This window comes from Chiloscyllium punctatum, chromosome 7, assembly GCF_047496795.1.
Source record: "Chiloscyllium punctatum isolate Juve2018m chromosome 7, sChiPun1.3, whole genome shotgun sequence".
NCBI lineage: Eukaryota > Metazoa > Chordata > Chondrichthyes > Orectolobiformes > Hemiscylliidae > Chiloscyllium > Chiloscyllium punctatum.
Window position 1 is genome coordinate 9,370,102 of NC_092745.1, and position 13,875 is coordinate 9,383,976.

General features: G+C 46.5%; 1 gene segment (V, D, J or C); it reads right to left on the reverse strand.

Annotated features, from left to right (window-relative positions):
* Positions 1-7,291: 7,291 nt before the first annotated feature.
* On the reverse strand, positions 7,292-11,494 carry LOC140479515 (immunoglobulin kappa variable 3-15-like). The segment is given in 2 exon segments: positions 7,292-7,596; positions 11,485-11,494. Coding segments are annotated over 2 exon segments (315 nt in total).
* Between the last annotated feature and the right edge of the window lie 2,381 nt (positions 11,495-13,875).

Below are 13,875 nucleotides of genomic sequence, written 5' to 3' on the forward strand. Positions count from 1 at the left end.
GCATGGCAGATGCAGTTTAATGTGGATAAATGTCTGGTTATCCACTTTGGTGGCAAGAACAGGAAGGCAGATTACTACCTCAATGGTATCAAATTAGGTAAAGGGGCTGTTCAGAGAGATCTGGGTGTTCTTGTCCACCAGTCAATGAAGGCAAGCATGCAGGTACAGCAGGTCGTGAAGAAGGCTAATAGCATGCTGGCCTTCATAACAAGAGGGATTGAGTATAGAAGCAAAGAGGTGCTTCTGCAGCTGTACAGGGCCCTGGTGAGACCACACCTGGAGTACTGTGTACAGTTCTGGTCTCCAAATTTGAGGAAAGACATTCTGGCTATTGAGGGAGTGCAGCGTAGGTTCACGAGGTCAATTCCTGGAATGGCAGGATTGCCTTACACGGAAAGACTGAAGCGACTGGGCTTGTATACCCTTGAGTTTAGAAGACTGAGAGGGGATCTGATTGAAACGTATAGGCTTATGAAAGGACTGGACACTCTGGCAGGAGGGAACATATTTCCGTTGATGGGGGAGTGCCGAACCAGAGGACACAACTTAAAAATACGGGGTAGACCATTTAGGACAGAGATGAGGAGAAACTACTTCACACAGAGAGTGGTGGCTGTGTGGAATGCTCTGCCCCAGAGGGCAGTGGAGGCCCAGTCTCTGGATTCTTTTAAGAAAGAATTGGATAGAGCTCTTAAAGATAGTGGAGTCAAGGGGTATGGAGATAAGGCTGGAACAGGATACTAATTAGGAATGATCAGCCATGATCATATTGAATGGCGGTGCAGGCTCGAAGGGCAGAATGGCCTACTCCTGCATCTATTGTCTATTATCTATTGTCTATTATCAGGTGTCGAACATAAAGCACAGCAGGTAAGGGGACAATGATGGGAAGGAGGGCAGTCAATGCAGGACTGAGGGTGTTGTACTTAAATGCACACAGTGTACACAATGAGCTTGTAGTGCAGATTGAAACTGGCAGGTACGATGTTGTGGGTATCACAGAGACATGGATGTAAGGGGATCCGGGCTGGGAACTAAATATCCAAGGATCCATGTCCTATCAAAAGGACAGGCAGATGAGGAGAGGGGCAAGAGTTGCCTTGTTCGTAAGAAATGACTTTAAATCGATAGCAAGAAGTGATACAGTCAGAAGGTGTAGAATCTGTTGGGGTAGAGTTGAGGAACCCAAGAAATAAAGAATCTGATGCAAGTTATGTTCAGGTCTCCAAGCAGTAACCAGGGTGTGGGGAAGAAAATCAATCAGGAGACAGAAAAGGGTAAAAACATTGACTGCAGATGCTGGAAACCAGATTCTAGATTAGAGTGGCACAGCAGTTCAGGTAGCATCCGATGAGCAGTAAAATCAACGTTTCAGGCAAAAGCCCTTTATCAGGAATAAAGGCAGAAGGCCTGAAGGGTGAAGAGAAAAGTGAGAAGAGAGTGGGGGTGGGGACAAAGTAGCATAGAGTTCAATAGTTGAGTAAAATAGGGGGTGGGAGGATGGAGTGGATAGGTGGAAAAGAAGATAGGCAGGTAGGACGAGTTATGGAGACAGTGCTGAGCTGGAAATTTGGAGGTGGAGACAGAAAACCATATGCAAAATGTTATGGCAGACATCAATGTATAGGTGGACTGAGTAGCGCATCTCAACAAAAGGATTTCATGGAATGTCTACGAGATGGTTTTTGAAACAGCTTGTGGTTGATCATTTGGAACAGGCAGTTTTGGATTCAGTGATTTGTAATGAGGCCAATTTGATTAATGAGCTGAAGATGAAAGTATCCCTCTGGGTAAGTGAACATAATATGATAGAAATCCCACTGTAGTTTGAGAGGGAGAAGCTGCAATCAGATGAAACGGTATTTCAGTTGAGTAATGGTAAGTATAAAGACATGAGGAAGGAGCTGACCAGAGTTGATTGGAAAGGGAGCCGAGCAGGTAAGATGGTGGGGCAGCAAACAGCAGAGTTTCTCGGGGTAATTCAGGAAGCAGAGTAGGAATTCCTCCTGAAAAAGAAGGAACAGACTAAGGGGAGGACAAGGCAACCATGGCTGATGAGGGAGGTCAAGGACAGCATAAAAACAAAAGGAAAAGGCATACAATGTGGTGGAAAATAGTGGGAAGTCAGAGGATTAGGAAGTCTTTAAAAACGTGCAGAGGATAACTAAGAAAAACATTCAGGGTACAGAAGGTGAAATGTGGGGGAAAGCGAACCAGTAATATAAAAGAAGATTGCAAGAGTTTCATCAGCTATATAAAAATGAAGAGGGAGGCAGAAATAGACATTGGAAAAAGAATAATAGGAAATGAAGAAAAAGCCGAGGAATTGAATCCATACATTACATCAGTCTGCACAATGGAAAACACCAGCAATGTCCTAGTACTTCAAGACTGTCAGGGAACAGAGGTGAGTGTAGTGGCCATCACTAAGGAGGAGGCACTGGGGAAGCTGAAAGGTCTGAATGTGGATAACTCACCCAGACTGGATGAACTACACCAGTGTGTTCTGAAGGAGATCACTGAGGAGATTGTGGGGACATTGGTGATGGTCTTTCAGGAATCAATGGAGTCAGGGTGTGGAGGTATTTTCTAAATAAGGAAAGCCTTTAGAGATCTAAAGCACAACCTCATTCAGGTTTCTCTTAAGGTTAACAGGCAGGTCCAGTTTGTGCTTGGGAATGCAAATGAAATATTAGCATTCATTTCAATATGGCTAGAATACAAGGGCAGAGATGTATTGCTGAGGCTGTGTAAGGCTCTGGTCAGACTGAATTTGGAATATTGTGAGCAGATTTGGGACCCATATTCTAAGAAACGGTGTGCTGGAATTGAAGAGGTTTACAAGAATGATCCTGGGGATGAAGGGCTTTTCATATGAGGCGTGGTTGAGGACTCTGGGTCTGTACTCGATGGAGTTTAGAAGGATGAGGAGGGATCTTATTGAAATTTACAGAATACTGATAGGCCTGGATAGAGTGGGTGCAGAAAAGATGTTTCCAAATACAGGAAAGACTAGGTACCCAAGGCACAGCCTCAGAATGAAGACCCTTTAGAGCTGAGATGAGGAGGAATTTCTTCAGCCAGAGGGTGGTGAATCTGTGGAACTCATTGTTACAGAGGGCAGTGGAGGCCAAGTCACTGAGTGTATTTAAGACAAAGGCAGGTAGGTTCGTGATTATTAAGGGGATCGAATATTCCTGTGGAGTAGGCAGGAGAATGGGGGTAAGAAGCATATCTGCCAACAGCAAATGGCAGAGCAGATTCCATGGGCTGAATGGCTGATTTCTGCTCCTATTTCTTAAAGTCTTCTGGAGAGTTTCCCCAAAACCCTGGAACACTGAACCCACTGGACTGTGAGCCCTGCTGGAGCTGTTTGTCATCGGAACTCTGCAAAGAGATTATCCAAGAGTAGAAAGAGTGTGCATCCATATGGGAACTTCAGAATGTTTCCCTGCTCCTAGAATACCATGAGTACAGCAGTTGGAGCTCCGGGTTTCGGAGCTTAAGCAGCAGCTGGTGTCAGTGTGGAGCGTCCGTGAGGCTGAAAGCTCCATGGAGAGCACGTTTCTGGATGTGGTCACTCTGCAGCTTCAAAGTATGCAGGGAGAGAGGGATGGGGGAGCAGCAGACAGTCCAAAATGACTAGGCAGCTAGTACAGAAATCCCCTGAGTGCATCCCACTCTCCAACCAGGATTCAGTTCAGAATTCTGATGAGAATGATGAGAACGGGGGTCTTTAGTTTCTGAATATAGTTTGGAGTAGCAGCAGTGTCATGGGCAGAGATGCATTACTGAGAGGGAAATGGGTCTGGGTGGGTTACTCTTCGGAGGATCGGTGTGGACTTGTTGGGCCGAAGGGCCTGTTTCCACACTGTAGAGAATCTAATTTAACCATTGGCTGTGAAGAAGGCTGTCTAAGAATACAATGGAATCTTGACCAACTGGGCCAGTGGGCTGAGGAACGGCAGATGGAGTTTAATTCAGATAAATGTGAGTGCTGTATTTTGGTAAGACACAAGAGATGGATATGATCCAAACAAATATTTCAGGTCAGTATTTATTGTGGAGAATGCTGGGGAATTTGGAGAAATAGTCATGACTTGAAAAGAGACCACACACAAATGAGGAGATGCAAAAGATCTTAAAACACATAAAGGTAGATAAACCCTAGGACCTGATCATGTGTATCCCAGAACATTGTGGGAAACTCGGGAAGAGATTGCTGGACCCCTTGCTGAGATATGTGTATCACTGACAACCATGGGTAAGGTGCTGGAGAACCAGAGAGGTTTGCTAATGTTATGCCATTATTTGAGAAAGACTGTAAGGAAAAGCCAGGGAACGATAGACCAGTGAGCCTGGTGTCAGTGCTGGGTAACATATTGGATGGATTCTGTGGGATAGGATTTACATTCTTTGGATAATCAATGTGGTTCTATGTATAGGAATTCATGTCTCCTGAATTTGATTGAGGAGGTGACAAAGAAGATTGATGAAGGCAGAACAGTAGACATTGTCTGTATGGACTTTAGTAAAGTGTTTGACAAGGTTCCACATGATATACTGGTTAGTAAGGTTAGACCATATAGGATGCAGAGGGAGTGAGCCATTGGGGTTAAAAAAATTGGATTGAAGATAGCAGACAGAGAGTGATGTTTAAAAGGTTGCTTTTCAGACTGGAGATCTGTGAATAGCTGTGTGCCACAGGCATTGGTGTTGGGTTCACTGCTTTTGTCATTTAAAGAAATGATTTGGATATGAATATAAGAGTTTCAGTAAGTTTGTAGATGACATCAAAATTGGCGGGACAGTGGATAGTGAAGAAAATCATCTCATGGTACAGCGGGACCTTGATTAGATGGGGCAGTCGGCAGAGGTGTAGCAAATGGAGTAAATTTAGGTAAACGTGAGATGTTGCATTTTGGTAAGGCAAACTAGGGCAGGACTTGTACATGTAATGGTAGGGCCCTGTGGAGTGTTGCTGAACAAAGAGACCTAGGGGTGAAGATGCAGGTGCATTATTCCTTGAAAGATAGGTTGATGAAGAAGGTGTTGGGTGTACTTGCCTTTACTGGTCACTGCATTGAGTACAGGAGTTGAAACATCCGATTGAGCAGCTGTATAGGAGATTGGTGAGGCCACTTTGGGAATAATGTGAACAATTCTGATTATTCTGTGATAGGACGGATGTTGTTAAACTTAAAAAGCTGCAGAAAAGATTTACAAGGACATGGCCAGGAATTGGAGGGGTTGAGCTAAAGGGAAAGGCTGAAGAAACTGGGGCTATTTTTCCTGCAGCAAGTCAAGGCTGAGGGATGGCCTTATAGATGTGTATAAAACCATGAGGGGCATGGACAGGGTGCATATCCAAGGTCTTTTCCTTGGGAAAGGGAGTCCAAAACAAGATAGCGTAGGTTTAAGGTGAGAGGCAAAAGATTCAAAAGGAACCTGAGGGGTAACTTGTCACACAGAGGGTGGAATGTGGATGGATCGAGTTGCCAGAGAAAGTGTTGGAGGCAGATACAATGACAGCATTTAAATCACATTGGGACGGGTACACAGATAGGAAGATTTTCGAGGGATGTAAACCAAATGCTGGCAAATGGGATGTGGTCAGTTTAGGATATCTGGTTAGCATGGACAAGTTGAACTGAAAGATCTGATTCCATGCTGTCAGACACCATGACTATGGGAGGCTGGAAAAGCTGAGGCTTTTTACTCTGATGCGTAAGAGTCTGAGGAGTGACCTTGTAGAGGTTTATAAAATCATGAGAGTCATAGAAAATGTGAATAATTCAGGAAGGAGGTGACGTTTTGTAAAAACGGCAAAAAAACATTCCCAAAGATCATTTCAGGGATGAGGAACATCAGTTATGAAGTTTGATTGGAGAATTTGGGACTGTCTTCTTTGGAGAAAGCCGAGAGGAGACTTGTTCGAGGAATTAAAACTAGAAGGGGCCTGGACAGAGTAAATAGGGAGAAAATGTTCCCAATTGAGAAAGGATTGAGACTGAGAGACCGCAGGTTGAAAGTAATTGGGGAAAGTAACAAAAGTGAGATGGGGAACAACATTTTCGGCCAGTGAGTGTTTAACGTGCGGAAAGAACTGCCTGAGAGTGTGGAGGAGGCAGATTCAATTGAGACATTCTGAAGGGAATGAGACTGTTATTCGAAAAGGAACAATGTGTAGGGTGACAGGGAGAAGGCAGGAGAATGACACTCAGTCAATTGCTCATTCAGAGAGCCAGTACAGACAGAATGGACAGAATGGCCTCCTTGTGCACTGTTACAATTCAGTGAATGTGTGATTGAGCAGAGTTAAAGCTGGGGGAGGTGGGAGCTCGGTGTCTCACTGTGCTGCTGCTGCTGCTGCTGCTGCTGCTGCTGCTGCTGCTGAGGTCAGTGAGATCAGAGACTGGGACAGGGAGCCAGAGCTCACATCAAACTCTGCCCGTGTCGGTCACATTGAGACTGGCAGGAGGTTACTCACTGATTTCACTCCATGCTGCAGGAATGGGACCACAGGCTGCAAATGGACAGAGCTCCTCCACACGGTGAGTAAAACTGACTGACTTATATCTTGCTGCTTAAAGGGAGCAATGGAACTACAGAAATACAGCTGGACACCCTGTTAGACACAGTGCTCCTCAATCAACCATTTCATTCACTGCAGCTCCCCACTAACACCTTCAACAATTCAGCAACTGTATTTTAGAAAGTGTATTTCAGTATTGACAGGGTTAATAACAGAGGATTGAGGTTTACTTACTCAGTCTGAGCTTGGTTCCTTTACCGAACGTAAGCCACAGTGAGAGCTCCTAGTGGAGAGGCTGCACAAAAACCTCTGCTCTCTGCTTCCCCCCATCACTCTCAACCTCTCCCAGTCTCTCGTTCACTCTCACCCTCTTTCTGCCCCTCTCTGTCTCTCCCTCATTCATATGCCTTTGTGTCTCTGTCTCTGTCTCTCTGGGTTGTGTGTAGTTGGGCTTGGGAGAGTTGTGAAATTCGATGTTAAATCTTGCAGCTGCTCTTCACATGTGGCCATGGAGTGTAAGAGGGAAACTTGAGGCCTTCAGTGCGCAGTGGACACCACAGGGACTGGAGTGTGTCGTGGACAGTGACAATCCCTGCATGGGGTAATTTGTTCAGTTTCATTTATATCTAACTGTCAGATATGTCAGTTCAGGTGGTGGTATTGTGTGTGTCCAGTATTATACATTTTATATTATTCTGGGATGTATCAGTGCAGGAGATGGTGCGGTGTGTATTGAGGTTTTTGTACGGGTCTGTATCACTGTGAAGGCAAGCTGTTATACTGCTGACAGTAATAGTCTGCGACATCCTCATTCTGAACATTGCTGATTGTCAGGGTGAAACTGGTCCCTGATCCACTGCCGGTGAATCGATTGGAGACTCCTGTGTATCGAGTTGTTGCAGCATAGATCAGGAGAGAGGGTTTCTGACCTTCTCGCTGCTGGTACCAAGCAAGGTTGCTGCTAATGCTTTGACTGGCCGTACAGGTGATGGTTGCGGTCTGGCCCAGTCCCACTGACTGCACCGGGGGGGACTGGGTCATGGTGATGTCCCCACTGATACCTGAGGGGTCAGAGAGAAACACAGTGAAGTCAGAACTGTCACAGAAAGAGCCTGTCAAATGAGAGATTGTTGGAGACACTGAGCATTCCTCTGGTTTCAGCATTTTCCCTTCAATCACAAGTCAATGGAATTGGAGTGAAATGGAGAGCAGCGAAAGATTCAAGGTGGAAGGAGAGAGATTTGTACCTGCGATGCAGAATGCCAGGGGCCAGATCACCTGGATGTGTGAAATCATGGTGTGTGCTCCTGTCCCTGTGCCTGGTTCCTGATAAACTCTCCCTTCACTGGGCTCTGCTTTATAAAGCTGCAGCCTGTGAGAGTCTGACTGGGTGTTCCTCAGTATGTAAATGTCATCAGGCAGAGAGAGCCACATCAATCAGTCCCTCGCACTTCCTCTTCTCTCTCTCTCTCTCTGTCTCAGAGTCATTGATATGAACGGCAATGAATGAGGCTATTTGGCCCATTAAACAAAGATCTGATGACACTAATCCCATCCTCCAGCTGTTGGCCCATTATCCTGGAGGTTACAGCATCACAAGGGAATATCTAAACACTGATCCAATGTCACGAGAGTTTGTGACTCAATCAGCCTTTCAGGCAGTGAGTTCCAGACTCCCACCACCCTCTGGGTGAAAACAGTTCTCCTCAACTCTCCTCTCTCTCTCGAACTCGACTGGGCCTGGACTCACTCGAATTCAGATGGATGTATAATATTCTAACAGGGCTGGGCAGGGAGGGGGTTTCTCCTGGTTGGGGAGTCTTGAACCAGGGGCACACTCTCAGTGGAATACGGGGTAGACCATTTTGGACTGAGATAAGGAAACATTTCTTCACTCAGAGGGTGGTCAAACTGTGGAATTCTCTTCACTGAAGGCTGTGGAGGATAAAGAACTGAATATATTCAAGAAAAAGAGAGAGATAATTGTTTGCATTTTAACAGCATGAAGGGAATAGGGATAAAGTAGGAATATGGCTTTTAGATAGAGGATCAGCCATGATTATACTGAATGACAGAGCAGGCTCAAAGGGCTGAATGGCCAACTCCTGCAGCAGTTTCTATGTGGCCATGTCTGTGTTACCTTCAATCTCTGTCCCAGGTTATTGAGTCCTTGTTTCATGCAAAAAGTACCTTTCTACCCACCCTATCACTGCTCCGAATAATCTTATCCCTCTCTGTCAGGTCCCTTTTAAGCCTTCACTGCTCCAAGGAAAACAACCCCAACCTTTCTAATCTTTTCTCAAAGCTCAGATTCAGGCAGCATTCTGGGAAATCTCCCCTGTACCCTCTCAAGTACAGTCACATCCTTCCCAGAGTGTGATGAACAAGACTTGTCCGTCTCTCTTTGTCTCACATCTGCCACATCTTTCTTTTAGATTACTTACATACTTTTAGATTTTAGATTACTTACAGTGTGGAAACAGGCCCTTTGGCCCAACAAGTCCACACCGCCCCGCCGAAGTGCAACCCACCCATACCCCTACATCTACCCCTTACCTAACGCTATGGACAATTTAGCATGGCCAGTTCACCTGCCCTGCACATCTTTGGACTGTGGGAGGAAACCGGAGCACCCGGAGGAAACCCACGCAGACACGGGGAGAATGTGCAAACTCCACACAGTCAGTCGCCTGAGGCGGGAATTGAACCCGGGTCTCTGGTGCTGTGAGGCAGCAGTGCTAACCACTGTACCACCGTGCCGCCCACTACCTCTCTTTACCTCTCTCTCCTCCACTGTTAATCTCTCATGTTTTCTCTCTCTCTTTCTCACACTCTGTCTCATAGTCACTCCCTCCAACTCACTGATGATTTCTCACTCCATCTCATAATCTCTGTTTCTCCATCTCTCTGTCTCTGTCACTCGCTCCCTCTCTCACTTCAATTAAAAGCGTCCAACTGTTAGCTTTCCCTCTATATTCCTCTCTCTGTCTCCCTCCCTCCCTCTCTGTATCCCAAAGTACGTCTCTCTCCCTCCCTCTCTGTCATTCTGGATCTACCCATACTCATGTCTCTCTCTGTCTCTCTCTCTCTCTCTCTATCTCTCTGTCTCACACTCAACCCTACTCTCTCTGTCTCTTCATGCTTGGTCTCACACCCATCCTGTCCCTTTCTCTCTCCTTTTCCCTTTGTCTCTCTCCATCCCTCTCAGTCACACTGTCTCACATCTTGTTTCTCTCTCTCTATCCCTCAACTTCACTATTTCTACCTCCCTCTACCTCTCTCTTGGTTCCCCCACATATATCACACTTTCTCAGATGTTCCTCCCTTTCTCTGTCACACACACACACACACACACACACACACACACACACACACACACACACTCGTTCTATCTCTCTCTGTCTCACTTCTCTCTCTTTCTGACAGTGTCCAAGGTGGTGACAGTTGAATGCAGGATAAATCTCCCTCTGCTCTGCTCCACTGATGGATGTTAACCCTTGACCCCTGTCTTCTCCTGGAGTAAAGCCCCATTTCCCACATTGACCAGGGTTTGGTCTGTCTCAGGAGGACAGATGATTCTTTGATTAGATTAGATTAGATTAGATTACTTACAGTGTGGAAACAGGCCCTTCAGCCCAACAAGTCCACACCACCCCGCCGAAGCGCAACCCACCCATACCCCTATATTTACCCCTTACATAACACTACGGGCAATTTAGCATGGCCAATTCACCTGACCTGCACATCTTTGGACTGTGGGAGGAAACCGGAGCACCCGGAGGAAACCCACGCAGACACGGGGAGAATGTGCAAACTCCACACAGTCAGTCGCCTGAGGCAGGAATTGAACCCGGGTCCCTGGCACGATAAGGCAGCAGTGCTAACCACTGTGCCACCGTGCCGCCCATTTCTTGTGAAATGAAGGACAGTTCTGTGCTGTTGGCCTATTCTCACTGGGGACCGGTTTGGACACAGACCTCATTCCATGAAGGCCCAGCAGAGAGAGGAGATCCTCAGGCCATCAGTGTGAGCTGGAGGGACAGGTAAGGCTCTGACCCACTGGCCCATCCTGTCCATTCACAACATGTTCCAATCTTTTCCCCTCTCCTTCCCCTTCCACGGTCAGTCTTTTCTGAAATGGAGTGGTCCCTTCCCTGTCTCACACCAAGGAGGAGATGGACAGACCTTTAATGGGTCATGGATTAAAGGATGATGGAGAGTGGGCAGGAAAGTGGAGTTGAGTCTGAGATGGGATCAGCCATGATTGTATTAAATGGTGGAGCGGGCTCGAGGAGCTGAATTGCCTGCTCCTGCTCCTAGTTCTTATGTTCCTCCACTCCCTCCCCCATTCCTCTTACTGCAACTTTGTGAACCATCTTGGACCGTTTTGAACATTGAAGGTGCTATGTGAATTCAAGATCTGTGTGGATTCAATGTGGGGACAGAAGTATGCAGGGGGCTGTGATAGCTCCTGCAGTTGAATATCCTGCTGGCAACCTCCAGCCTTCCACATACAGAATGGGGAAGTTGGGGAGGACAGAATGTACTGCAGGGTCCATGGAACAGTCCCCCAGCAATGTGGTTGACCCTTAACTGCCCTCTGAAATGGCCGAGCAAGGCTCTCAGTTGTATCAATTATGACAATGTTTCAACAAAGAAATGAGACCGGATGGACCACAGGCATCGATCTCGACACTGAAAAGACAATGACAGAAATAGCCCTGTCTACCCTGCTCCATCCTCCTTACTGACATCAGGGGGTAAGTGCCAAATTCAGGAGAGCTGTCTCACAGACTAGTCAAGCAACAGCCTGACACAGTCATACACACAGAATCATACAGACAATGTCCCAGACACCACCATCACTGTTCCGCATGTGTCCTGTCCCACCAGAAAGGCAGACCCAACAGAGCTGATGACACAGTGGTCTACAGCCAGGAGGGAGTTACCCTGGGACATCTCGAAGTTGGCTCTGGACCCCGTGAAGACTCATGACACCAAGTTAAACATGGGCAAGGAAGTCGTCTGGTGATTACAAGATATCTTGCTCCCTCGGCTGACGAATCAGTCTTTCCTCCATGTTGAACAGCATTTGGAGGAAGCACTGAGGGTGGTGACAGCAGAGAGTGTACTCTGGGTGTGGGATTTCAATGTCCACCACTGAGAGTGGCTCGGCAGCAGCATTTCTGATCGAGCTGGTTGGTTCCTAATGGACGTAGCTGAGGGACTGGCTCTGCAGCTGGTGGTGAAGGAACCAACAAGATGGAAAAAGATGCTTGACCTCATCCTCACCAATCTTGTGGCTGGAGATGCATCACGTAGTCCTTGTAGAAACAAAGTTTGACCTTCACATTGAGAATCCCCTCCATTGTGTTGTGTGGTACTATCACCATGCTAAATAGGACAGACTTTGAACAGATTTTGCAACTAAAGGCAAGCTCATAAATGGGGATGATTGCCAAAGATTGCACAATGTTCAGCACCATTCTCAACTCCTCAGGTACTGAAGCAGTCCATGTTCAAATGCAACAATATCTGGACAATATCCAGGTTTCATCTCAGAAGCAGTATTTCCCATCGGTGTCATGTAAATGCCAGCCAATGACCGTCACCAATAAGAGACAATCTAACCATTGCTCCTTGACAGTCAATACTATTACCATCACTGAATGCCCACTGTCAACATTCTTGAGGTACCATTGACCAGAAACACAACTGGACTCACCACAGAAGCACAGTGGTAACAAGAGCAGGTTAGAGACTAGGAATACTGTATCGAGAAATTCACCTCCTGATTCCCCCAAAGCCTGTCAACCAAGTCAGGAGTGTGATCGAATACTCCCCACTTATCTGGATGGGTGCAGCTCCAAAAACATTCATAGATTGATAGTGTCGCAGGGTCATACAGCATAGAAATAAACCCTTAAGCCAAACTCCTAAATGCTGACCAGGTTTTCTGAAGTGAACGAGTCTTATTTGCCTGCATTTGGCTCGTATCCCTCGAATCCATTCCTGTCTATGTCTTTCTTATCCACTCAAAAAACTTGATACCATCCAGAGCCAAGCAACCTGCTTGATTGGCATCATATTCTCAAAGCATCCACTCTCACCATTCCCGATACTCAGTAGCAGCAGTGTGTATTATCGATAAGATGCACTGTAGAAACTCACCAAAGGTCCTCAGATAGCACCTTCCAAACCCATAGACAAAAATAGAAATCGCAGGAAAAGCTCAGCAGGACTGGCAGCATCTGGGGAGAGAAATCAGAATTAACATTTCATACTTGACCCAATCTCTCTTCACAGATACTGCCAGACCTGGTGAGCTTTTCCAGCAATTTCGACCTTTGTCTCGGATTTACAGTATCTGCATTTCTTTTGGTTTCCTTCCAAACCCACGTCCACTTCTATTTCGAAGAACAAGAGCTGCAGACACATGGGAACACTATAGGCTGCAATTTCCCCTCGGAAAAGCTTAGCATCCTGACTTGGAAAAATATTGCTGTTCCCTCAACCTTGCTGGGTTAAAATGCTGGCATTCCCTCCCGAAGAGCATTGTGGGTCAACTTAAAGCTTGTGGACTATAGCGATTCAAGAAGGCAGCTTCCCACCACCTTCTCCAGGGTAACTCGGGACAGGGTAAAAAATGCTGGGCCAGCCGGTGAAGCCCACTTCCCACAAGTGAATATGCAAAACCGAATGAAGTGTCCCTCAGGAGGGGAGAGGGAATGTTCAGGGTCCTGAGCTCCATTTCCCAGCCCAGGCAGTTTGTCTCCTAATGAATGAATGAGATACCAATTTGGAGCCCAGGTTAGGGGCAGTCTTGTGCTGTATACCCAGGTCTACAAGAGAGAATTAAGATCGAGCTGAAAAGGAAAGATTTGCTGGATTATGGGGAGAGAGAGGAGCAGTAGGACTACTTGGGTCACTCACAGACACAATGGGCTGAATGGCGTCTTGTGCTGTCAGATTCCAGGGAGTGCAGATGGTTCACAGATTTCTCCTGTCTCAGTAACAAAGGTCCAGCTGCTCCGAGCTCCTTCTTTCACTTCCTCTTTTGTTGAAGTTTCAACCTTGCGCTCTGACAGCCTTTGCAGTTATTTTTTAGACTGGGGCTTTCTGCTGTGGTCAGAATCTCTAATAATAAGTGTCCAATCAGTGACAATCACAGCAGCTAAGAGCAGTCAGGACTGAGGAGCCAGGCTCACTGGGAAACACATTGAAAAGATCAAAGCCATCCTCTTCAGCTCCCAGTACAAACTCCATTCCTCTCCCTGAGCACTGTCTGCTGCTGAACCAGACTCTTTACGACCTGAGACTCATCTTTGAGGTTGATCTGA